The sequence below is a fragment of the Amia ocellicauda genome, chromosome 7, assembly GCF_036373705.1.
Source record: "Amia ocellicauda isolate fAmiCal2 chromosome 7, fAmiCal2.hap1, whole genome shotgun sequence".
NCBI lineage: Eukaryota > Metazoa > Chordata > Actinopteri > Amiiformes > Amiidae > Amia > Amia ocellicauda.
In genome coordinates, this window is record NC_089856.1 from 40928102 (window position 1) to 40955948 (window position 27847).

The 27847-nt window shown below is 35.7% G+C and overlaps 1 protein-coding gene across 2 annotated transcripts; it reads left to right on the forward strand.

Moving 5' to 3' along the window:
• The first annotated feature begins 1805 nt into the window (after positions 1-1805).
• Positions 1806-27617, forward strand: LOC136753492 (transmembrane protein 255B). Of its 2 annotated transcripts, none has more exons than XM_066709641.1 (9): positions 1806-1963; positions 8997-9139; positions 10106-10168; positions 17041-17130; positions 19666-19746; positions 20106-20191; positions 21659-21818; positions 22610-22759; positions 24545-27617. In XM_066709641.1, exons 1-9 carry the CDS (start codon positions 1912-1914, stop codon positions 24677-24679), a joined length of 960 nt encoding a protein of 319 aa, XP_066565738.1. In that variant the 5' UTR covers positions 1806-1911; the 3' UTR covers positions 24680-27617. The 2 variants fall into 2 exon arrangements, with proteins under 2 accessions (XP_066565738.1, XP_066565737.1); XM_066709640.1 differs by having other exon boundaries at positions 1807-1963; positions 22607-22759.
• The last annotated feature ends 230 nt before the right edge of the window (positions 27618-27847 follow it).

Below are 27847 nucleotides of genomic sequence, written 5' to 3' on the forward strand. Positions count from 1 at the left end.
AGCCTTGGCTGCAATTCATACCCACACCTAACTGGTCCAATACTAATAGCAATGCAATAATTGGACCCACAAATGTATGCATGTATATAACTGCAACAACAACAACAAAAACTATAAAGACAAAAACAATAACTGTAAGTAGAGTTTTCCCATTGATCAATTTATATGGCATGCAAAAATATACTATTCTAAGCAGTAGGTTAAAGCTGGCAAATATTACAATATCTTCATGAAATATGAGTGGAAATGTAACATCCAGTACTTGAAGATTCTCCATGAGACTTCTGTCTGTCTATGCCGATGAACATCTGTCATCACAAGCCTTTGATGGATGATGGTAAGATAAGCAGGGCACCATGAGTATTCCATAGCTGACCACATCTCCAAACACACACTTTTTATGAAAACACACAACTAAAAACACATTATAATCACCAGTTATGTGAGGAGTGTATTTAATGTATGTCACAAACATTCAGTGTTACATTTATAACACTCAACTTGCATGTTAGTATTAGGGTTTGGGTTTAGGGGTTTAGGGCTATAAGTTCAATAAGGTAAAGGTTTAGGGTTTGGGGTAGGTTCAATGGTAGCCCAACAGAGATTGTACAATGTATGGACATTACAATAGAATCACTGATTTATTGTGAAAACACTCTCATGCATAGAGGTCACTACAGTGGACAGCTTTTGTTAAGTGATTATCTCATATGGAAACTCTGATTTGACATCACAGATACTCTGTAACCTATCTATTGGACCTCTATCGATATTAGAAAGAAGATAAAAACACAATTTCAATATTGAAGATATTTGTTTAATGTTATCATAATTCATTCATGAAAGGCCAAAAATGTTTAGTACTGTGTGGAGTGATCATAAATTCCCACTGCCATTTCAGAATCAAGTTGTTCTTTGCGTAGGTGTCTATTTATTTTTTAACGTGTCTGCACGTTTACAATAACTGATGTAACATATTCAGTACCGCTATTTTATTTGAAAAATATTATTAATATTAATATATATTATTTTGTGATACATGACAAAAAAGTAACGTTGAAATCAAAATCATGAAATGTTATGCTGTACGTTTTGATGTCACTTCACACGAAGGAACGATTGCAGCTGTCTATAAGTCTATAATGCATTTATTAAATGTGTCGTTTCCTGTACATGCATCAGCTAATTATAATAATAATAATAATAATAATAATAATAATAATAATAATAATAATAATAATAATACAATGCAGTTTAACCTCTGTGACATTAAATATTGCATTGGCTGTTCTTAAGGTTTATTCTGTATAAAATGTGTTAAAGACTGCTTTTGCAGAATGCATAACAATTACTGCATAGTTAGAAAGACATGCAAAAGTCACGATTCCCATTTTCGCATTGAAACCGACACATTTAGAAGATGATAGAGGCGAAGAAAAAAAAAAACATGCAACAATAGTACTAAACATTATTATTAATTGGGTGGTGGGGGCTGCTGGGGGCTCATCTATCTCTCTAACAATAAATTAAATGATTAATTGTTTCATTGATATCGTCTATTGTTTAAAGTAGTAAGGGGGGGGGGGGTTCTCTTTAATGTTTTGTTTTATATGGTTTGGTGTAAACAGTTGAAATGTGTTCATTGTTTTTTTGGGGGGGGGATTTGTTCAATAAAGTTTATTTTAAAACCTGTCTATCTATCTGTCTATCTAATGGCCAGTTTCACGAGCAATAGAAAAGACCAATCCAGGACGACCAGACTCTGAGTTCAGGGCTGCCGTCCTCGCTTATAAAGCCCCCTGGCCGCCAGTGTGTGCGCAGTCGCCGTGCAGTGCTGCGCACATCTGGAGGAGGAAAGCGCCGCTGGATAATACAGCGCCCAGTACCTGAAGAGCGCATCTCACTGGGACCATGACAGGGACAGCGCAGACAAACAGCCCCCAGGCCGAGCCCAGGACTTCAGGTACACGATCAACCTTTAATTGCTGTAAACTCCTATAGGGTTATCTAACCATGAAGATCCACACACGCTTTATTTGTATTTCTGCAGTGGTTGATTGACGACACGGGTTTTATTTTGTGTTATTATGGTTAAGGGTGTCTGTTGAGTTTCATTTGAGTTAATAGTAAGATAGCAATGCAGTGGAACGTGTACATTGTATATTCGGATTAAATCGTTTCACTGATACTGGTACAGATTGATTCGCATATAAAGCTTATTTTGTATGAATTCGTTTTGAATTCGATTACAGTAGTTATGCTACTGGTGGCAATTTGAAACAAAATCAGCGATGTATTCAAGTAGGCCCTGTGCTTAAACACTTTTTGTATTTCATTTTGACTTTTGAGTTATACTCTGTCCTTCATATGAGCATTATTTAAAACGTTGACTGAAGTGTCTGTAGTGCTATAAGTAATGCAAGCTGTTCTCTTTCTTCAACGCCAACTGTCTGTCTTCTGGAAAAGGAAAGTGTGTCTGCTGCATTGTAGGTATTTAATCTGTGCTACTTTGCACAACTTTGCCCGGTGCCAGAAAATGTATGCTCCAATTTGAAATACCGGTTTCATGTAATAATAAAATCCTACAGCTATTTTTGTCTGCTGTGAGCTGCAGTATGGTGACTTTAAACCATAATTGTTTCCAAATATCCAATTATTCTCTAACTTTTTATGTCCTCAGTCGGATGTATCCTGTATCTTATGTAGAGAGTTGGGGTCTTTATCCCCCCAAAATATGGACCGTTGTTTCATACAAATAATTTAAGCAGTTTACCTTGGGTCACATGAAACAAACAAAGAAGTAAAACCAAGTTTCCAAACCTTTATATAATGGAAATAAAGTTGAATTTAATCAACATAATGAACTAATGGGCTGTACTGTGACTAATGGCCTGGGAATAAGTCATGGAGGGCAGATACATTTAGCTCGGTTTGGCTCTGGAGAAGACAGTCGGGTTTACACTAAGCTTGGCGGGTTGTTAAGACGTTGGAAATGAAAGTTGGAGGTACAGCAGAGACGCAGGGCTCCCACACAAACACAGAAAGCACCGCAACACACTGTGTGGGAGTTTCATCAAAAGGATTAGATAGTGACTCGTTATCACACGACAGCACCTGTAGAGGCCCGAAAAAGCGCCACTAAGCACCTGCTAACAAGTACTAACAACGCACTATATATATATATGCAATATAGATAGATAGATAGATAGATAGATAGATAGATAGATAGATAGATAAGAGGAATAGCCAACTAGATATATAACACAATGAATAATGTTTCTGTTTTCGTTACAGCTCCGCTAACGTCCTCACAACGTTGTAATACTGTTCGCTGTGAAACGATCAGCTTCTTAACAACAGAAAATAGTTTGTTGCTTCTTTTGCAATTCGTTCTTACGAATCTTAAGTTTTGAAGGTCGTAAAATACGTCGACATATATATTTATGTACCGTGTGCGAGCAGATTGAAACACTTGAGAGAGGGTCGGCTTTACACCATGGGCCCTACACCACGAACCTGGTTACACCCATATATTTTCAAATAATTACCAGACAAATATACTAATATATATATAGACAGTACAGACAAATGCACCAATCCTGGATTTTTCTCCAAAAATATTAGGCCTACTTGGTAAAGCAGGAATATAAATAAAATACTAAAATATATGCTTAGTCTGTAGCTTATAGATCACAAACATTTAGCAAACTTGATACAAAATATAGTTTCCCAATGTATCAGGTCTCTGTGTAAGTGACCTTAGTCCTGCTGAAAAATATATATGAAGGGAAATAGCATGAAAAACAGAAATATCACAGTGGACAATTTGTGTGTGTGTGTGTGTGTGTGTGTGTGTGAGTGAGAGTGAATATATATATATATATATATATATATATATATATATATATATATATATATATATATATACAACACCGTTGATTTTAATTTCGAAATATTTATATACAGTAACATCAACTTGAATTAATTCACCACTACCATTCGACCTGATTTAATAAAGTCACCCGTTCACCATTACTTTATTTTCTATCCTATCAACATCAATCAAATGATTTATAGAAGAGCGCAAGTTGGATTTTTGTTTGGAAAGGAGAGATGTTTCATGATTTAACCATAAATCTGTTCTTGTAGGCGAGAATGGCAAAATGACCCACTCTATGATTGGTATGTTTCTAAACAAGTTACATTTGATATTCAGGGCTTTGGCACTGAAGTAGTTTTGTGTGTTATCAATTTAGCTGTAGATGGAAATGGTGACGAGAAAAAGTCATACCGAAATAAATAAATACTGATTCACTTCAATTTAATTCGTTGAATTCTATTGAATTTACTTCTGGCCATTTCACACTGGCTGTTGGCACACAATCGTTTTCTAATGGACGACATGTTGTAAAATGCGCGACAGTTTAAAATCAAATCCTGAAGATATATTATATGGATAGGAGTGACTTTTAATGCACGTTTCTTTTCTAGTCGACTCAATTCTGATGACAAAATTGTCACAGGTAAGGCGGTCTTTGCTTTTAAGTTAATCAACAAAAATATGTGTTTTTATTTTATTTGAATTTTTAACCTTGAGATATGATTACGCACAAGTAAGTGAATGCAACAACAACATTTGAAAAACATCTATGCATAATACTCTGATAAACAACAAAACATATTACAATTGTATATATTAAATTGATATGCTATTATGGGGGAATTGTACAGACAACTTGCATTGTTAACGTTTTTTAAACGTTTTATATAACCTTTATACGTGTTGACGATTTCAGTTCCCCTATTGTGAAAGAAAGCTTGAAAATGGAAATTATTTATTTATTTACTGCTATGGTTGAAGTGAAAATGTGTGCGATAAAAATAATTTATGTTAAGCCCGAAAGAGCCAGATTTCGTATAGACTCTGCGATTAATAGTCTCTCTCAAGGGAGCCTGTGTTACATTCCAAACACAAGAGGCATAATAAGCCATTTAATTGTATGATGTGGATGGCAATTCAAGTCTTTCTTAATGTTTAAATTAAAATTGTAATTATACATTTAGTAGTATGTAACTGTGGTATTAATATAACTTTTTTGAAGCATTAGCTCAATGAACTAGGGCATAATTAAATTGTTTATGTTGAGAAATACTTAATTTTGTGTCGTGTATGTTGTTTACTTCATCTTTTCGTTGCCGCGCTATCATTGGACACATGAAATCAAATAAGTAAACAGCTAAATAAACAAACAAACAAATAAACAATAAATACATACATAAAACACCACATCTAATGCAGGCTATAATGTATTATTTAGTTAACGTGAGATAAAATATAAACGGCAGTAAGACGAATGGGAATACAAAAAATGTGTTGAACAATTGTTGAAAATCACGCTACAAATTTCAGCCTGAGACATACGTCCCACACACTAAATATTTGTATTAATAATGAAGTGACGTCACACATACCTATCACTTTTGCGGTTGAGATCAAAGTAATCAATGAATTAATGGAAGTTACTTTTTACAGTGCTTATGGCTATTATTGGTGGGGTTTATCTGTCCCTTTTCAGTGCCAACGGGGATGGGGAAACACTTTAAAACAGAAAAAAATGCAACATTAATAATAATAATAATAATAATAATAATAATAATAATAATAATAATGTATGACTGTTATTACTTCTACTTCTTCTCAGATCTAAATATTTGAAAAATTAGGTCCATACATTTAGTGCAGGCCCCTATATATAATATAATATAATATATATATATATATATATATATATATATATATATATATATATATATATATATATGGTCCTGCCAGGAGTTGCTGGTGCCATATCTGTTTCAATCTCATTCAGGTTGTATTGTATTTTAATTATTTAATTCTTCGGCACTTAGGGTCCACGTAATATTATATCTAATTTATAATTTTAATAGCAGCCTGTCCAAAGAGTTACTTGACTAATTTCTCCTTGTATGTGCTGAAAAAACCCAAAACAACAACAACAACAACAACAACAACAACAAAAACATTTCCAATTTAGGTCCTTTATACGACTGTACCATTACTTTGCTTATGAATCTTGTCTCACATGTAGATGATCTACATAGCCAAATTATCATTTAGAAATATCTCTAAATGCATTTAAAGATATCTTCAAATATTTCAAGATATCTCTAAATCATTTAAAGATATCTGCAAATCATTTTGAGATATCTATACATGATTTGCAGATATCTCAATTATTTGAAGATATCTTGAAATATTTGTATCTTTAAATGAATTTAAGATATCTCTAAATTATAATTTGACTTGCCATAATATGCCGCATTGCTCATATTCAGCCATTTTCTACAGCCCAGACTGTATGTGCATCTTTCAACAGATTATTTTACAAGCAACACTTACATAGGTCTTCCACTGATCTACATCCAAGCAAAATAGCAAATATTCTGTTGGAGATTGCAAGCTTTCTTTATTTTCAGTTTTTAATTTCTGCAAGTCTAAATAGAGACTTTATTGTGTTATTATTTGAAGCAATTCTATATATATATATATATATATATATATATATATATATATATATATATATATATATTATAAATAGACAGCTCTATTAATTAAAATCTGTGTTTTAATCGTTGGTCATAATTCAGTAATATAATTCCTATTGGTTAAATTTCATTTCAAATTCTTACTCAGCATAAATATCTGAGCATATATATCAATCCTTCACCATCCTTCATTTAGTGTAGGCAAGGTGACTGATCTCGCACTGTGGTACAAGTATTACAATGCAACTATAATAATAATAATAATAATAATAATAATAATAATAATAATAATAATAATAATAATACATCTTCTATCTGGATGAGCCCAGCTTCATGATTAATTGATCCAAATCCCCTCTCATTCTAAAACACTAAACCATCCTGCCAGCTTCATGCCTTTTTCCAATTACAATTTTCTGGCTCATCTATTTTTATTGATCTGAATAAAGACATCCAAGGTAGTAGCATGCCATGTACTTTTCATTTTCCCCAAAGGGTAAGTGGTGTTATTAATCAGTTTTCTCTTCCTCTTCAAATACTAGGCCAGCACTGGTGGTGGTGAAATAAGCCTCTAGAAAACCTAGGTAACTCGCTTTTTATCCTTTATCAGCTTTAAAACACACATTCAGATGTAACTGGGGTGCACTTCAGTCCATTGAAGGAACAGGCTGGTTTTCAGACCCTTTTCCCTCCAGGGGTTCTAAATGTAAATCCAGAGTTTAAGATTCGAATTAAGTTAATGCTATGCATAGTATTATAATTGTTTTCATTAATTTCAGCCCAAAACTGGAAACCTCCTTTCAGGCAGTCATAGCTCATACTGCCCCATTAATGCAAAACATTTTGAAAAGCGTGAGGCGTGGCAGTACTATATTAAAAGGGAACAAACACAGTCCATAAAAGGATTGGTTTATATGTACTAGGAGTGTAAAGTATCTGTAATTTTTCTGTTCAATTTATTAATTTCAGTAATTTTAACCTTCATTGCACCACAGCAGCTGTAAATAAACCAGAATAGAGCTTTTTAGTGTTTCAATACTAAATGGCAGAAAAGACATTGAGCAGAAAAGAGCATGTCGACTTTTCTTCTATCGGCAAGTGTTGAGACATCACGTCCTGAAACACGGAAGTATTTACAGTATCTATTATTGTGATGAAGGATATACATTTAAGTATTAAAGTTACTAAAATACTACAATGGAACAGAAAAAATCTGATACTTTACTTATACATTCCTACTAACACATGAGTAGAAATAAATCAATCATTTTATGGACTGTGATAGTTCCCCTTTAAGAGCAGATTTAGGAGATGACGTGGAATATGAATTTAATTTGATGTAATATGAAAAACTGATGTTTTCTTTTCTAGCTCATTTTGAATCCTTCAGTGGCAAAACTTCATCTTTAGATCACAAGTAGAATTTAAACAGTTTAGACCTTGTGTAAATGATTTAAAAGGTGTCTACTAGATGATCTGGTGTTTTTAAACATATTTCAAATTCATATTTCTCATATAGTCAAGTTTGTAGAAAACTTGGGAGACAACCTTTGCACCTCACCTATGGAATTCCATAGTTTCAGAGACTGGAAATACCTATTTTTTTTTCCTTCTAATGTGTGTGCAGTGTATGCCAAATCTGCGATTAGAAATAACAATTCTGTCTTTTAATCACATTTATTTAGCCATGGGCTATTTAATTTTTTTAATAGATTACTGAAATATTATTCGTCTGTGTTAGCATTGTAAAGTTCTTCAAGATGTTTTACAAGTATAACAGAAAACAGTAACAAATTATATATATATATATATATATATAATTTTTTTTTTTTTTTTCAGTTAAATGTAAAATGTAAAATGGGACTTGCTGGCCTGTATATATGTAATTATTATTATGTATTTATTGGCAGACTCCCTTATCCTGGGTGACTTACAGTTTACACGAGCATTACAAAAGTGCAGGAATAAAGTGGTTTATTTTTTAAGGAAAATGGCTTGTTTCAGGAGTCTCACAGTTCAGCTCATGGGTCTGCCACTTACTTGATGTGTGTTATTCCATGTAAGTTACTTAACTTAGTGTTTTGTCCTTTGTTTGGGTATAAAACCAAGGGCCTATTGAAAGTGATGTTTCCCTTGGACTTTTTCAATTGCTGTGCATATATATATGCGTAGTGTTTTTATTTTATTTTGCAAATGATGGTGTATCATGTCTCGTTAAATGTTCTTGGCAAATCTGTGTGCATATAAATTCCTGCTGATTGACAGAGCCTGTTACCCATATTCCTTTGCATACAGTTTGTGACCAAAGCAGGCACATAAGTGTGGCATTAGCCTGGTTTTGTTTTATATTTTGTATTTGTTAAAAAACATGCTACACTAAGTAAAGTCCACCTGAAGATTTGAATTTCTATCCTTATTTTTGTATTTAGACCTTTTAAAAAGGAGGAAGAAGAAAGCAACATGGCTTGTGGTTGGCATGCTACTTCTGTCCCTTCTGATCACTGCTCTCGGGATTTTCACTACGACCAAAACAGAAAGCATCAGCGTAACTGGATACAGCTCGGGAGTCATAGTAAGTCATTATTAAGTTATTATGTCTACCTCATTAGCAGCTGCCCAGCAATTCCTTCAGAGAATAAGCCGTTCCGAGACTCTGCTGATCATTTGGAGAAAGAGAGAAAGAAAAATAGTCTCTGACCTGCTCCCTTGCAAATCATCACGTTTGAGCGAGACTGAAATAATAATGACTGTTCGCCAGATTTCACAAGGGCTTTATTCACACACAGACACAGGTTATGAAAACTTCAGAACTGGGCCTTGCCAAGATAACCGTGTGATGGATACGACAGAACGTTCCCATGCAAGAAAAAGGCCAGTTTCACCATCCAAGTGCATTTCTATGGGAACAGTTTATTCTCGCATCTAGGGAGCGCAACAGGTTGCCACACCGGTAATCACGGAGGAACTAAATGAAACGCACATCCTCCATGCGGAACTGGTTTGGTTTAAAACCCAGTCAAGTTTAAGTGTGGAGGGTGATCAGAAAGCAGTTTTATTACATCATTACAATTCAGTATGAGCCCTCTTAGGAATATATTTACATATTTCAACTCATCTGCTTGTCCTGTATGTTTTCTTCCCTTTGTATTGGTTTTCTGGAGAACAAAGAAGCGATGGGTGTGTACATTTGCATGTGAAGACCTTTTGCACATCCAGCATGCTGATTGGGAGACATTTAAGGATATCTGCTCTTAGAATTGCCTTGATACAAAAGAGGTCAATGCTGTGCAATGCATATTTAAATAATTCCCCTTCAGTAAAAGGGAAAAGGGGAAAATGATTTCTATTGAAGTGTATCCTACATTGCTGTTTTTAAACTTTTTTTTCTTTCAAAGGTTTGTCATTTTGGAAAAAGTTTCTAGTTAAATGTATCTATATTTAAACATGAATACAATGCAAGTGTATTTTAGTGTGCTTGTTGCCAACTAACGGATGGTTGTTTAACTTTTCACAAGACTCTACCCTTTCTGTTCTCCAGTTGGCTTTTGGATCTTTTCTGGGATTGCTGGGACTATGTCTGGAAGAAAACCGCAAGCAACTGGTAAATTGTGCACATTTCTTTACATTAAGTGTATAATTCTGAAACTCTATAGAAAGGATAGAAAAATGACAAAGAAATAACCACGACTCAAACACTTCCATTAAGGTCCTGTTTTGTGAGATTTTATTGATTAAAATTGTCTTGCCTTCTGACAGTATCATAGCAGAGCGAATTTAGATTAAATTAGTTATGTCCACTCTTTGCACTACTGGATTACAAAAAATCATTAAAAAACAATACAAGATGTAAGTAATGCAAGTGAAAATGCACATGAATTATTGGTGTAATTTGTGGGAATAATGTGTGTGAGTATATGTATGTGTGTGTATTTAAAATATCACTTCTGTTGTGATTGACGGCTGGGGGGCATTTTGTTGTGAATCGTAAAATGTGTTTTTGATGACTGGTATAGCAGGGGTCTGCTAGGCTATTGATTTTTACATGCGTTATTAACATATATGTTAGCTGCCAATGTGAGCATTTCTGGTTAGCCTCTTCATACAGAACTGCAAAGCGGGGAGGAAAAATACACTACAGGCATTCGGAAGCTCCTATGACAAGGTATATCTGTGCAATACCTTTTCCAGCTATTCTGTTTAGTGTTTTTTGGTTTGTTTTTAGCACTGTCATTCATAACAAGGAAATACAGTACTTTGGGAATTTTCCAGGTGGCATTGCTTCAAGTCAGTACGGATTGCTGTACTGACCTTTCTTGCTTAGGAGCACATTGTGTAGATTAGGGAAAGCGCATAATTACATAACTAATCATTCAACATTATTACAACTGGATCTATTTACGAACATTTCCCAGTTCTTAAGGTGTTCGCAATTTAAGTCGACCTATGATACTTACTGGATAAGTACCTTCAAAGACTAGGATTATGCACTAGTGTCTTTACAATTAAATTAAAAATATGTTTTTAAATTAGAAAGGTAAGCTGACATTTCTATACCTGTGTGATCTTAAGTAGGTCAAAGTAAAGTTCACATTTTAGGGAACAACCCAAACTGATGTTAAATGACAGGATCATTTAAGTAACTAATCCCCAGTATCTGAAGGATGACATAAAAAAGTAAAAATCCACTATGAAGAACCAAATGGTAAATGATAATTAAAAGGTTTAACAGACTAGTTCTTAATAAATAAACATTGCAGTTTTATATAATTGTTAAATGTTAACTATGAAATACATCAAAAGCCTGAACTATTGTACAAAACAAATTACGTTAACTTAGTATTAACCTTTGGCAGAAATGCCATTGATGTCAACAAAAGAAAGAAAGGAAAATCTAATAAAATGTCCAACTTTCAGTCTCATGACAGCCGAGACTAACACTAGCAGAACGGCAAGCATTTTCTTTTAAGATACATCTTGAAAAGAGCTAGTAGCCTGACAGCAGGATAGCTTGCCAGAAAGTTAAAATGAGTTGTAGGGAATCTTCTAAAGCTTCCATGTGGTTCGTGTGGATTAGCTGTGCTTACTGGAGACGGGGCACAATGGTTTTGTGTTGTTGTTGGAGGGAGGGGTAATTGGAACAGTGCACTTAAACATACAGGAGAGAGAGAGAGAGAGAGATATAGGCATTTCTTCCCCTATAGATCATTTATTTTTCTACACAAGTTGCTTTTGTGAAAAATGGCAGGATGTCTGGATTGTGCTATTCTTAAGAGCATTTTGTTTTGTAGTTCTGTAGGGAAAGGTATGAACATTTCATCTATCTAGTAGCAGTTTCCTCAACTCTGGTCCCACAGGGGTTGCAGGACATCCTGGTTTTCATTTCAACTGCAGCATCTTAATTCTGTATTTGAACTCAATATTTGCTGAATTCGACCCATTGTCCTTCCCCACAAGCAGGTGATGGTTTAAAGCACAGGTCTCAAACTCAGTTCCTGGAGGGCCAAGATGTCTTCTGGATTTTGTTCCAGTTGGAGCTCTCAATTACTTAACTTAACAACGTGTTTGATCAGTTGGACTTGTGTAATGGTGCTTTACAGTCTTTTACGGTTAATTACTTAAAATACCCTTCTGGAATCTGGAACAAACTCCCCAGCGATGTGGTTGAAGCTGAAAATTTGGGAACATTTAAAAATAGACTGGTAGACTGGTTTGATCACCAAACGAGCACGATGGGTCGAATGGCCTCCTCTCGTTTGTAAACTTTCTTATGTCCTTATGTTCTAAAGAAAACATTATCCCCAAATTGATAATATTTCACATGCTGTGGTCTTGCTCTGTGTTCCCTTTATTTGATGCTTGGTTGTATAACCGAAGAAACAGAGCATACCAAGAGATTGTTACGTATTGCAGTCAGATAGTAGTTTGTAGGGTGCCAATGAAGCAACGAGGTTGGGCAGTGCCTTTGCATTTTGTTACGTCACTTCCACAGTTTGGTTTGCGGTTTGGAGTGGTACGTTTCCAAGTGAACTAGAATGCATTTGCTTTCATATTGCAAAAAAATTGGCGGAGCAATGTGGCATACATACCGAATTTGCTGTCACATGTGGTCTCGATTTACGGTTTATCCACATCCTTGTGCAACTGCATCACTATCAGAGGTTTCACATATAAACGTAGACCTTAATGTATGTAGAAAGGTAAATCAGAAAATTGGTTTTCTGAACAGGACACTTTTTCTCATAGAGTTTCACAGATCTTTTTGGAAGACGCAGGGCACATTCATTTGTCATTTGTTTGGAATGTGATTATTATATTTTTCAAACGGTACTCCATGTGGTTCAGTAAAAGGTTGTGTTGTCAACTCATGGCATTCACTGTACATGAGAGTGATGTTAATTGCATTTATATTGGAAAATGAAGAAGGCATATTAACTTCCCAGTGAGTTGCAGACGTGTAGCATCTATGTGTTTAAGAAGAGCATTGCACACAAATATATGTCACGATGCAGATTTATATACAGACGAAAACAAAAGCTAAATAAGGAAAGGAAAATAATATATATATTTTTAAAAAGATAGTGAAAGGCAAAATGACATACATCACAGCTTGATAGCTTTCTTGCAGCCAAATCATTGTGCAACATTTGAGAAGCTGCACAAGATGAAAGAGGAGCATTTTGTCAGATGTAAAAAATGTATTGGCCAGACTCCTCTTTATTTGACAGATCCCAGTCCTGGGTCAGAAGATCTTGCCTTCTATTCTGTTTATTGTAGTTAAAAAGTTTCTGCTACACAAGCTGGCTAAGACGAGTAAACATCGTGTGGGGTTGGGTATGGCATCTGGACTGTCAGTTGGGGTTTAGGAAACAGAGAGGCAGGGACAGGGGGCAAAAGAGTGCTTCTTTATTTATAGTGATCGGTTGATTAAACCACAAGGACATACAAAAGCAAAACAAAACCCTAGCTCCTCTCGGGTTTAATCTTAACACATAAATAGGCCCCTCTCTACACATATAACTAATAATAAACACAACAAACACCAGCAGCCAGTCAGAGTCCATAAATAAGCCTGCTATCATATTCACTTTCTTCTTCTCCTCCCCCTGCCCCCCCTCTCTCTCTCTCTCTCTCTCTCTCTCTCCTATTTTCTCTGCTTCCAATACAGCTGTATACATATACTTTGGATAACAAGTTTCTTATGGTGTAATACATAAGACTTTTAATAGGAGTAAACAACGTCTTTGTAGTGTATATCACATTATTTTTAGATGCAATTACCCATTTATACAGCTGGGTTTTTACTGGAGCAAACTATGTAAAGTGCCTTGCTCAAGGGTACAACAGCAGAGTCTACCACCTGGGATTTAACCCACAACCCTCCACTCCAGAGTCTAGAGCCCCAACTGCTACTCCACACTGCTGCCTGGTGTTACATGGCTTTTTATTTTTAATTAGTCGTTTGCTTTCTGAAAGTAGCACAGTGCAGCTCGGTCTGCCAATCACTGACAGCCCTGCAACCGTGCAGCACATAATCAAGTAGCAGGATTCGGAGAGATTGGCAGTCAACAGATACAGACTTGGCTCAACACTGAATCTCAAAAGCTCAAAGGATGTGACTTTATAAGTCCCGACCCCATGACCTGTAAGTGTTCTCAGTGCACTTCAATGTATTCCTGGTGCTCTCTGACCATTGTCTGTCACCTATCTTTAAATTTCAGCTATACGAGGCAGTTGTATTTCATTAGCAAAATACATGGCATCTTACAAGTATCAAACCTGAAAACCGTTAGCCCATCTTAATAAAGTATAGAGATTGCAACAAATTACCTAACATAAACATAATATTTGAACTAGTATTATTCTCAATGACATTTTCTGGGCAACAAATCAATTCAACTCCGTTTGACTAAAACAATTCTGAAGTGGAGTGCCGGAATAATAGGATGATGATGATAACTGATAACTGTATTATTATCCAAAGTGCTTTGGATTTAACTGTCATTAATTATTACGCATCCTGTCCATTGCTGTATGCATTTTGTAACTGACAAATCTTTCATAAAATAGTTCACACATGTATTAACTCCGAACAGGGGGTTTCGTGAGGAGTCTTTATCTTGATTTGTTAAGACAATTGACATGGAATTATGCTTTTCATAGCTATTTCCTATGTACTTGAAAGGGACATCAATATGGGAGATTTAAATTTAATCCTGGAATACAGTTTAAAAGCCTTGAAATTATGAAAAACTAATTTGAAACCCTTCTTTTAACAGACGTGCTCTAACAATGTACACCAGCCCCCAATTAAGTGCCATTTCATACCAATGTACATTGTTATGTGTTCAAGAATTGTTTATGTTCTGCACCGTTAGCTGTATCTGCAGAAAATCAAAAACAGAGAGACAGTGTTTGGAGAGCAATACAATCAATGCCAACTTAAGTTATTTAAGCAAATAAAATGTCATAATCTGCAGCGAAGGACATCAAAAAGACTGTTTGCAGGAAATAGGAGTAAAATAACTAAACCAAGACATCCAGCTGTACTTATTTTATATCAGAAATTGAGAGACTTTCAAATAAGTGATTCATGTTCTGTAACTCATACTATGTGTTAGTTTGTCAAACCTCATCATAAAAACTCAGTGGGAGCCATCCATGCTTTTGCTACATCCAGTGGTATGTTTCAAAGTTACCTGAAAATATTTTGTCCCAAATCTGTTAACCCCCATCTCATATATGTCTATACATGTACATTAAAGAGTGTGAATATAACATATGAGAGTTGGGTTCCACTTGGATTCTACTTGATTCCTAAAACTAAACCATAATAAAACAATGTATTGCTGAAGTAATTAAAATGTGATGTATTTGTTTTGCTTGGTTTCTAAACATACTATAATGCTATACATTATAAGCTGGTTTTATGAGTCCTTTCAGTTTCCTAAATTCCATTTCTTAAGAACATATGGGGAGTTTTTTATTGTATGTTCTTATTTCATTTGGGGAATACTTTTACGACTAAATATGAATCATTTTCCAGTACTCAGATAGTCACAAGAGTAGTCTTTAACCAGAAATGCTGTTGCAAAATTCATAAAATTATATGTTATACATTGCTAGAGTGGTGGGGTGAGGAAGGATGCCATTAAAAACATGTTATGACACTAAATCTCATACTGCACCACTTTGAACTGACATAGTATACAAGCTTTTCTCACATACATATTTTTTTTTCTTATATTTTTTTACGTATAATTCGCCATATTTCCATGTCTCACATTTATAATGCAGTGCACACATTATTTGATGAAAGTCAACTGGGAGCTATCCTATCAGCACTACTGCTTGCAAACATACCACAGACAGGCATTTTACAATGTGTTTGAAGCCAAATGTGTTTTTCAACTTCTTAACTTTTTTAAGGAGTTTTACATCTGTACAGAGTTCTCATTCGTTTTCATACATATTATTTATATGTTACATTTTATAATATGTTACGTTTCACATAGGACATTTTTACAGACTCTTATATGCATCTTAAGGTTAGTTGTAGCCTTATTATGAATCTATCTTTTGACACTGGCCTTCTTATTCTGTGTCTAACCGTATTTGTAATCCTGCCAGGTTTTTATAGTACACATTAATTGTTAAATAACTCCTATATGTCATTACAATATAAGTAAGCAAGGCATGTGGATTGTTAAATAATTAAGATTTGAGGTCATGTTTAATTGGCTGATTTTAATATCATGACTCCAGATCCTGAAGGCCTAAGTATTTATTGAATATCATCTTATACACTTTTTCCTTAAACATTGATTGCCTAATTTTCTTTTCTAAATATATTGCTACTTGTTCCAGTTTTGTGCTGTAACAATTTAAGGATGTAGCTTTGTAGTTTACTTTCACACATCTAAATAAATTGCTTGATTGTATACATAGTTATGCACATTAAAATTGCCTTCATATTTACCAATACAATTAGGATTTTAATGATTTTTATTGATTTTAATAATTAATTTTTGAAAGTATATTTATCATTTCCTGCAATCAGTTCTGAATTAAAGTTTGCACTGTTTTCAAACTTCTAGTTTGGCAATCTAAGACCATTAAGAGTTCTCTTGAGAAAGTGGTTTTGTACTGTAATACTGTACTGTAATACATCGCATCGCAATTTTTACTACGATTTTATCATCTTGGATAGTTTATATTATTACAGGTGAATTATTATTAGTGATTTATGCTAATATTAAAACATCATTCCTTTATCCTTTATTCTGTTTCAAAATTAGGTTAATGAACATTTAATACAGTATATGGCACAAATCTTTAAGAAATGACCATTTCAAACTAAAACCTTGACTCTGCAGCTTTAAGTAATAAGTTTTTAAAGTTGTATATAATGTGGAGGTGGAAACTATGACCTATGAACTATGAACACAGCCCTAAATATGTCTGATTGTGTTGCAGTTGGTATCGGCGATTGTGTTCCTGAGCTTTGGAATAATCGCCTCATTCTTCTGCCTGTTGATGGATGGAGTTTTCATCCTGCTCAGTATTGTAAGTACTGCCTTTATTACTTTGTTTTGTCTAGTGTTACTCTTCTGCTCCAGAAGAAAGCTACTTGCACAAAGAAGGCTTTCATTTTTAACCACATCTAATATAATGCTCCCTCCAGGCTCATACAAGGAAAAAAAGAATTAAATGTTATCTGAAAGATCTGATGCAACAAACCAACATGCAGACCTCTGAGGCCAAAACATTCTTACTCTGCCTTTATTACATAATCCTGTCATGTAGAATAAGGGCTTCCTCTGAAACCTGCATCTCTATTTGATGACTATGTCTTTTGGAGCTGGAGCAATGTGAAATTATAGACCCATGAATACTGCGAAAGGTACAGAGGAAGATGACGATGTCTTTCAGTGTTTTCTTCCAAAGAGAGACTCCCAGTCCATATGCACTCTCACAAAAAACAGGCCAAAAATACCACTGCCAGCCCCCCGGGCAACGCTGAATCTACGCAAACACTGTTTTTATAGCAGCTATCAAAATCTTGATGAAACTAAAATGAATATCTATGATGAAAATCTGAACATTATCGCAGATTTTGTAGCATCTGGCCTGTTTATTTTTCTTTTGCAGTTTTTATTCAAAATGTGTTAGCTATTTGGCAGGTTAAACTATAAGGCATTCATTCACTACAATGCTTTGTTCAGGGTAATAATGCAAATAATCATTTATTTGTTTTAATTTAGACATATTTTATCCCCTTTTTCAACGCAATTTGGAATCGCTAATTATGAAACTTGGCTCATCGCTATGATCCACCTTCTTCTTCACATGGGAGGAGACACAGCACTTTGTCCTGCATACAGTCAAAGCAATCCACTTTTTGGAGAAGCCATAGGGGTCTCACCAAGCAATTTACTTTATTTTTGAAACTCACTGTTGACACTAGACACACATTATTAGATCTCATCTCTCACTTCTTGAAACGACTCCCTTCAACGTACCTTCCTTGTCAGCACCACAATTTTGCCCTAAAAAGCAGTGATAATTCAAGTCTTGGTAAAATGCTTGACATTTTTATTGCAAAATGTATTAAATTTAGGCCTACTGTATGGATTTTGGATATGAGAAAAAAGATGGCGTAGTGTTTAACCAATCTTATGAGCGATAGTCAGAGATGCCGTGCAATGTAATATTTAGTAAGATAGTGGAAGTGTCAGGGTGTTATTATTAAGATTTGCTTTGTGCAAATCAATTGATTGTTTTAACACATTCTGAATCCTTTCAAAAACATAACCAGACACGTTCCAATTCTTGAAACACAGGTCTTATAACATCCCAGTTTAGTCTTGGATAAAACCTCACACCATGTGCTTTGGCCCCCTGCCTCACTGTTTTATAGGCTCTGCTGCCAGTGGTTTAATGTTTAATTTTATTTGTTTGGGATACAGAGAATTGGTAATGGCTCAAGACACAAAGCCAGGGGCTATTCCTTTGGTGGCAAACAGGAAAGTAGTTAAACATTAAACTCTACTGGGTGGTGACTGGAACTCACCACAATAAAATGTGATTGAAAAATCAGCAGTTTGATCCATAGCCCAGGTCCAGTCCACCTCAATTACATTTTGGGAATGTGGAGGCTAACTTCACTCCAGCTTCACTCCAGTGATGGCTGATTCAGCCAAAAGACGGTTTAGACACAGTGACTATGAAGGCTTTGCCTCCATTCCAGATGGAATTCTATTAGAACTTGATTTGTTTTAGATCCATAAGGTTTAACTATTTGAAGTAAAAATAAATCCTAAAGGACTTTAAGTGAAGCTGACAATTGTTTTTGGCACTGTTAAGCTGAAGGGACTTTATCCTTTCAGTTTAACATGCTTCAATTTCATATTGTAAATTATTTCAAGACTTGTAATTGGTCTAATTTCTGCTTCTTCTGTTTACTAGTAATAAATATTAAGTGTCACAGGGTTTGTTGGTTGGATTTCTTTCCATCACATCCTCTTTCCATAATCTCCAGTTACTTCTGCTTTCTATAATCATAAACCCAGTACTGGCAGGTGCCCTATTGAGGTGCCTTGCCTGCCAAAACCACATCTCTAATCTGCCTGTTCATGAGAACTCTCAATAATAATGTCGACCCTAGATGCACACCATGCACTGTGCACTTCCCTACAAAAAGTTGATTATGTTATTCTGTACTTCTATTCCAATTTCATTCAGATAGCTTTGACTTCAATAATATTATTATTATTAATAATAATAATAAAGTTTGTACTTCAGTAGAGGGATAAGCTTCAGATATCTGAGGTTGTGCATCACATGTTTGAGAACTTCATGTACACAATTTTGTAATTAATTTAGAACAATTTGCAGATTATATTTTTCACTTTGATATTATAGACATTTTCTGTGTTGATCAGTGGTATAAACTCCTGATCCATTAGTTAGTTAATGTTGTAACACAATGAAATGTGGAAAAGTCCAAGGGGGTGAATACTTTTGAGAGCCACTGTAAAAATCATTGGAGACTTGGAAACTGTTTTGAAAAATAAAATACAAATCTTGTCATTTTTTCAGGATATGAGACCGCTGCGAGCAGCAAGATGCCAGTATTATACAAGTGGCAGCAGCTACATATATGAGAATTACGTCACTTCTGTAAGATTTATGTTTTATACACCTTGAATTTGAATGGATGTTGATATGTGGTATGCAGTTATTTTTAATGCAGTTTAAACTGTGCATCTACATAATGTGAAATTCAAAGGTCAAATCTATGTGTACAATAGTTATTCTGAGAAGTAATTCTGTGTAAGGCACATTGCATCGGATGTGTTTATGTATGTGTGTGTGTATATATATTTCTACCTGTCTGTCTATTTGTAATAGTATGAATGTAACAAATGCTTTAGACCTAGCCCATGTACGGCCAGCATGGAGCAGTGCTGAGGAACTCTAGGAAAAATCTCCATTTAGATGGGCCAGTCATGATGTTACTCTTGTTGCTGATCTTCCAGGTGCCTTGTCAGGGTTTGACAGAGTCCTGCAGTCTGAAAGTGCGCAGTGGAACCTGTTACTGCTGCGATCTGTACGACTGTGCTAAGTGAGTGTGGATATTTTCCCCCTTCATGCCAACAGTTCTAAAACACCTGGGCACAGCCATGACTGCTTGATATGAACCATGACTCAGTCTCATGTCCTACCATTAATGTCTCAAGAAAAGCACTGTCCCTTCAACAGAACCGTGTCTCCTCTCACTGTACCGTGAATTAGCTTGGAAACTCTGGTCAGAGGAATGATTGCCACCTACTGGTTCACTGACAACATTTCCAGCAGCAATCTGACTATATACTTAAATACCTCCTTTTCAAGTTCACTCTAAGCTTCAGAAAGCTGCTCAGATCAATAATAAGCCATGTTTATGCATGTACAATAATAAAATAATAATAATAATAAAATAATAATAATAACAATAATAATAATAATAATAATAATAATAATAATAATAATAATAATAATAATAATGCATTGTATCATAGCTATAAATCAGTACAAATTCCCCATATAGTAATTATGATTCAGGAATGGTAGTCTGTACTGTATTTGAGAAGTGATAGAGTGTATTACACTGTATTGTAGTTGTATATTATATTTCTGACAACAGTTCAAAGCAAAAGTTCTTCAATGTCTTCTCCTTGGGGGTTTCCAAACAATCACTTTCAATAGGGCCCCATCCCATCCTGTTTACACTGACAATAGAACAAATCAAGGGCACAACAGCAGTGCCCCCCAACCTGGGACTGAACCCACAGCCCTCTCAGGAGTCCAGAGCCCTGACTGCTACTCCACGCTGTCGCCTATATGAGTAACGCCAATTCTGCAGCTGTTTTGGGGAACACATGAGTTCTCTGAAGTGTCCCCCAAGGGTTCCTCACCCTCAGCTTGGCAACATGTGGTGTTAGGGGAAGCTAAAGCTCTTGACTATCAGGGGAAGTTTGTTCTTCCTTCTGGAGCGCCACATATTCAGCCCAAGAAAAAACCCTGCAGTCACAATTACTTCCACATCTCACACATCTTTCACATTGCTTTCCATCTTAACTTCAGACACTTCCCACAATAGACATTGCCGTAGCAGACAACCAGAGGTGATGACATGCTATTGTGTACTGTATGAATATATGTAGCAGCATTACTCATGTGATCAATATGCTAGCTCGAAAAAGAAAGCACTTTGCATCAAACAGATGGGAAGCATCTGAAAAGACTGCTCAAGACTGTTCAAGGCTACGTTGACATTTGACACAGATCTAACCCCGTGAGAGACTTCTATTATCGGAGGTCGCTCCTGCAGACATGTAAGAATGAAAGCTAAACCTGCTTACATGTTCATTGAGGTTTCCCTGATACTGGAAAGTGAGAGGAGGGTTTTGGCTGTTGTCTTCTCATGCTTTTGATGGAACTGAAAGCATCTTCAAAAAAGAAAGAAAGTACATAAGAAAAATAAAAAATCCCAAACTGTGAATCCAATTCATTTTAATTTAGAGATTAACGTTTTAATATATTTTCACAGCGGGGGATATTTAAATAACCACTATGAGTTTGTGGGTGTGAAGAGCTGCCAAGAAGTCATGTCACTCTACGTGATGATCTGGTTACTGACTGCATTGAATCTCGTGGCCTTCGTCCTGGGAATACTAACTACAGCAGTTCTTGGCAGCATTAAAGATGTGGTAAGAAAGGTTGATTCTGGCACGTAATATTGTCATTATATCATCAACAGACATGTGCTATCAAGATGTTTTCCCAAAAAATCTATTTTGTGAAAAGTTTAGAAATGGACACAAACTGCTTTTGTTCTTTCTTTGAGTCATTAGGCCTTGTCAGTTCAAGTCTTCCTCTCGGAACATAAAGGCAGTGAAACAGCACTGTTTTTATATTGCACATTGCTTGGCTTTCTGTACTAACCTCTCAGACACAGACTTACAACAAATACAACGAGAAAGCGTCATCTATGGATGTTAGAGATTTGGGGACAGCAAATGATCGGAGACCAAACTTTTTTTCATTTTAGTTTAGGGCATCGTGATTCTCCAGAGTAATCGGATAAGATTTACTTGCTTTTTAAACAACGTTTGTAGCCTTTGGCCATGAAGTTCTCAAGTTAGGCCATCTGAGGTTCATTCTAAAACACATTTATAGAAGTGGACAAGTACTTTATGTGTCAGCAGATGCCAACAGATCAGATTTATTCATTCATTATAGAGAAAGCTACAGTACGTCAGATTTCTGAGCAATAAAAATCATATTAGATTGATTATTGGCTTATTCTGGATGACCATGGCCTTCAGCTACTGATTGAATACCAGAAGCAGGCATGGAGATCACAGAATCATGCAGAATAATTAAATGGAATGAAGTGATGACATGAATTCATTATCTCAGACATTTTTTTATTGTTAATTGGGGATGAGAGCCAAATCACTGTAGTTATGTTTGCGGTGCTGTCTCCTCTTGTCAGAAGGCAGGCGCTGTAGGTCCTGATGTCGCTACACTGTCCGCCCAAATGCTACCTGGTGTGAGACACAGCATCATCGAGCTCAGAGACAGCAACAATATGCTTTCGCCCACTGCACCGCTGCTGCAAGACCATGGAAGGAACTCACTCTATCCGGTCAGTTTCAGTTGAAATGAAAGCCTGTCTTGCTGTTTATTCACTGTAATGCCAAGTAAGGTGTAATGGGTTAACCCTTTGCTACTTATGGATGGCACTGGAAGTTGTGTACTGTGAACTTTACTGGAGAGGGTTCATCTGTCAACTTTTGAGTTTACATAGCCCTCTATCCAATACATCTCATGACTTTGAAAACAAAGACCAGTAGGCAAACATGTTATTTATAAATGTTTTGATGCCAAACGATTGTGAATGTCTCCATGCTTATTAAAGTCCAAAAGCGGACGAAGAATTCTAAGTGCAATATGTTGAGACAAAAATCAACAAGAAACAGCCCCCTGACCCACACATGAAACCTGTCTTGCATTTCATTCACTTATAAAGACATCCATATATCATTGGATTCATGTGTGGCTGCATACAGAGTGATAGCATCTGCTTGACGTTAGCTACCTAATTCATAACTACAAAGTGCAAAATCGATCTCAGTCTTGCACCATCAAAAGAGCCTACAATTGTGTGGTATCGTCTCATGGAAAATGGGTCTTAAGTCATCTTGATTCTCCACAAAGGTTTCGTGTCTACCTCTTATTTCCAGAGATTCATTTTAATTTTACCCTAATGGTCCTTTGTCCACTTAAGTGCACACTAAAAAGACTGGCATTAGCTGATCAAGGTTTCAGCAGAGAATCTTCACTGGAAGAAGTCCTCTTAAAGCAGTACTGTCATTGATAGCAGAAATGTCTGGTAACACTTATTCAGTTGATATCATTCATACTAATTAAGAAAAGTCTTGCAAACATTTTGGAGAACTCTTCATCTTTTTATGTGCTCTCCTTTAGTGGCCTATGTATAAATGCTGTAAATCTCAGGCTGCCAGTCAGGCCAACTGAATGAAGCAGATCTAAACAATGATTCAATAATCAACCAATCACCTTCTGCCTTATTAGAAAATATAATGATGGAGAGGTACTCTCCAGTTGATACGTTCAAAACTTAAAGCTTAACTACTATACAGGTGTCACCTGTTCCTCTCAGGCATTCAGAATGCCCTGATCTTGTATCGCATCAAGGGGAGCTTTTGATGTAGATCGAACAGGTGAAAAATAGAGTGAAAAATAGCAGATGGTTTTGACTGGGTGCAGACTGGGGGATGCGTGGTTTTTCCTCATCCCTTCTAGGAAGGAATGGGTGTAACTGAGCTTGATAATTAATTGCAAATTCCAATTTGATATGAAAAAAGGGAGGACAATTAATTGGATAGCCTAAGTTTCTCTTTAAATGTACGTGGGTGAGGTTTTCGTCAGGGCAGAAACCAACCTGATATAATTCATGGGAGTGCATTTAATTCACTCAGATGATCCTTTTAACTTCACTTCGTTCATCAAATAATATATGCACATTAGAAATCAAATGCATAAAATTGAACAATAACAAAGAAAAAAACAACTATAAACTGTTTGTTGGTTTTCTGCATTTAATAATATCTAAAATCAGTGAATGCACTGCCAATTAGTGTTTCTCACATTTATCAGAAACATTATCTTGCAAAAGTGTCAACGTTTTGTGTGTTTTAGTCTGTATATTGCAGTTAATGGCTTGTCATTATTTTGTAACAAGTCTGTTGCAGTGAGGTTTCCAGTTGACAGCCAGGTTGTTTGGATTCACTTGTGAATTTCACAGGGTCTAAAGCAACATAGCATTGCTATAAAATGCACAAAATAATGTGCTTTACCAGCCTCCGTAAAGAAAAGTAATATATTTTTCTTTTGTTTTGTTTTTTAGAGCGCATCACTTTACTTCGCCCCCTCAGTCATGGAAAACATGGCCCAATCCAGCCCATCTGAATCTGCCAGGACAGAGACAAACCCCCCTCCATTCGCCCCTCTCTATAACCTTGTGCAGTATAAACCTCAGTGACCGTCCCTGATCTTGGAGAGCCACTGTCCCCCAGGTTTCAGGGGAAAGCTCAGCCGCTTCTACAGACGTGGGGCCACATGAAATCACAACTCGGTCCTACCCTGTGAAACCTGTACTTGATATCAGTTATATTTATGAGTAAAAGAAAGAAGCATCTGATAAAAACATAAATCTGCCACTGAATACAGGCTTGTACATTTTGATTTCATCCCAGCCATTGACACAGTTCGACTTCAAAATAATAATAATATATATATTTTTTTTATAAGAAACTACATATAAATACTAGGTTTTCAGCTGTCTCAATAGATGTAAGACTCAATTTTCTTGAAAGGTTTTGTTTCCCATCTTGAAGCTTATTTGTATGGGTATGATTTATCCATTTTGTATTGATCTTAATGCTTTTCCACCCAGGTCTGGATTCAATCCAAAGTTTGACCCAGATGACCATCACAATTAATATCCAAGTGCTTGATGGTTTCCAGTAGGTAGACATCAGGAGCCACACAATTCTGCAGTCTAGTGTTGTGTCTGCAATTTGCATTTGTCTGGCGCGCGCGCGCCTCAGTCCCTGTGTCGTAGACCATTTTGTTTTAAGAGCCGGCATTTTTTAATACTTTGCTTTCTGGACAGGAGATATTATGTTGCAGAGCTTTAGGCTGTACAGAAGATCTTGACTTCTGTCTTTCCTGGTCTACAGCAAATTCTCTATGCAGTTTATATGACTAACATGCATTTGTATAAGAAAAAGTGTCTACCACATGTGACTCTCTATTTTGTGTAGAAAAAAGTGAATCATGTAATGTAAATATCTGTATATTATTTGTAAATTAGGTATTTTTTATTCTGTATGTTTTTATGGATGATTAGTATTTTGGTTGATGCTGTTGAATTTTATAAGGCTCCCAGTTACTTTTGTGGATTACATTTCACTTTTCCAGAATGATTTGTATTTTTTCAGTAAAGTGTAAAAGGAAGTCCATTTATATTGTAGAAAGTATACTCATTGTTATGTTTTATAAGACGTATATAAAGGTTCTAGCATTTTTGTGTGTAACATTTAAGTATGATTGTGAATGTGTGAAAATCATACGCTTGTATGGATTTTGTTAATTTTAATTATTTCAATCTCCTCTCTTAAAAAAACACACACACAACATTGTTAATCAAATACTGAATTCTGCCAAATCATATTACACGTCTATGGATTTAAAAAATAAAAATTTAAAAAATTTAATTCACATTATTAAACTACAGTAATGAACCAAGCCATGTAACAACAAGATGAAACCCCTCTCTGTTATGCAAACAATGAGGTAAGATGTCTTTGAACACAGACATTTTACATTTAACAGTGTCCCTAAACCCAGAAGAAAATGAATACGACTGCCTGTTCAAAAAGTCCTATAGGTCTCACTTTCATGTATGATATCTGCCTGCACATTCACTGAAGCTCTTTAAAAAGTTGTTAGAGAGATGTCTGTGTATTACAAAATGTTGTTTTGGTTGGTCTTGCTCTGTGGTGGTTGAGGATGGAGGGATGCTTCATGAGGATTATGTCGTGCAGCTGTAAAAACACAGTTTTACATCAACAGAATTTATTGTCAGGCTGAGATGCTTTGAAATCTGACCTTTTTTTTTTGTCTGGGATTCTTTTTTTTTTCTTCTACTGGTTTAATATATTAATCACAACATTGTGCCACATGTTTAGATACATCTAAGGTATAGCCTCTTCTAGTCTTTTCACACTGCTATATTATAGTATGGTTAACTGACTCTGGCTTAGGTTGACACTATATACCTTTTCCCTTTTGAGAAAATACATGATTTCGTTGTATAAGCCAAGACTATGATGGATTAAGTGACAGCAAAGCGAACTGAGGACATGCTTCCAACTCGCTTGTCATAATCAGTTGTGTATGATTTTCACTCTCCGACCATCTAAATTCTCTCCATCCTTTTGGGAAACCAGATTCACAGCTTTTATGTGACTTGGTTGTGCTAAAATGGTCCCCAGCTAGCAAGGAACCCCATTAAAAAGCTCGACAACCCTGTAAGTCTGCACAAACTCATAAATTAGCAACTGGACATTAGCCATCTTCTTTTTTGCCTTTCTCGCCTTACGTCTTATGTCGTGTTCATTTCACCAAACAAAACAAAACCGAAAACACATTGGGTTCTATGGCAACAATTCTGATCTTAGGGGGCATGGAAATATCACAGTGGTAATTTAATTTAATTGGGCTACGTTTCAAGAACTTTGTTAAGCAACTGAAGGCTGTTCAGACTTTGAAGTCAGTAGGGAGCCAAAGCGTACCAGCGTACACTTTAATTAAACAGAAAGGTTAACTAAGGCTTTGGCTGTTTGTGCCTTCTGCCCGAGCCTGGTGCTAGCCTTGCATAAAAAGCCCTTTTGCAATACATCAAGTATTAATTTTGCAAGTCTGTGTCATCTGGAATGCAAGGATTACTTAACATTTGATTATTTCCCTTCTATTTTTTTTTGTATATTGAACTCAGCTAAGTAACAATGCTACATAGTGGCAGTATAATAAAGCGCAGACCATAGAAATAGAACAACAGAACGAAGAAAAAGAAGAAAAGAAGATGATGATGATGACATTAGATAAGCACCTATATGAACCCAGACATAATGCTTTATATTCCTAGAATCTATAGAATGCACTTATTGTTGAAGACGCTCCAGTGCAAGTAGGGAACACATGAGAACTGAAAACAGGCAGACATGATCAGAGCAGGGCACGCATGGGGCCAAATGCCATATTGGATGTAATTAGGTATCAAGTTAATTGAAAGCCAAGACTATAAGCTCCCTGTAAATGCTTGAGCTTTGAAGTACTTTGCCTTGAGTCCTCTATCTGTAATTTGTTAGCTTTGTGTAATTTTGTTTTTTCAACTTAAAGAGTGCTTGCCAGTGCTTCCTGTGTCCGTTTAACTCTTCTTGATGCGGTTAATTTTTTCCTCATGTACAATCACTCAGTTTTATGAAGCTGGCCACCTCCAAATGAAAGGGATTTAGAATACATTACAATGTGCTTTGATTGAAGATAACTGTTAGGTATCATTATATTTAACTTGCAGGGGTTATTTAGTTTACTTAAGTCAGTCAGTCATTGTGTTTCAGACCAGGTGCACTGAAAACAAAGA

What these genes read in the sequence shown, in the direction of transcription:
- LOC136753492 (XM_066709640.1), top strand. Translation starts at nt 1,912, where the DNA reads ATGACAGGGACAGCGCAGACAAACAGCCCCCAGGCCGAGCCCAGGACT. An exon ending in GGCCGAGCCCAGGACTTCAG is followed by an intron (nt 1,964 to 8,996) that starts GTACACGATCAA and finishes TTTTGTATTTAG; the next exon opens with ACCTTTTAAAAAGGAGGAAG. An exon ending in TTGGCAGCATTAAAGATGTG is followed by an intron (nt 21,819 to 22,606) that starts GTAAGAAAGGTT and finishes TCCTCTTGTCAG; the next exon opens with AAGGCAGGCGCTGTAGGTCC.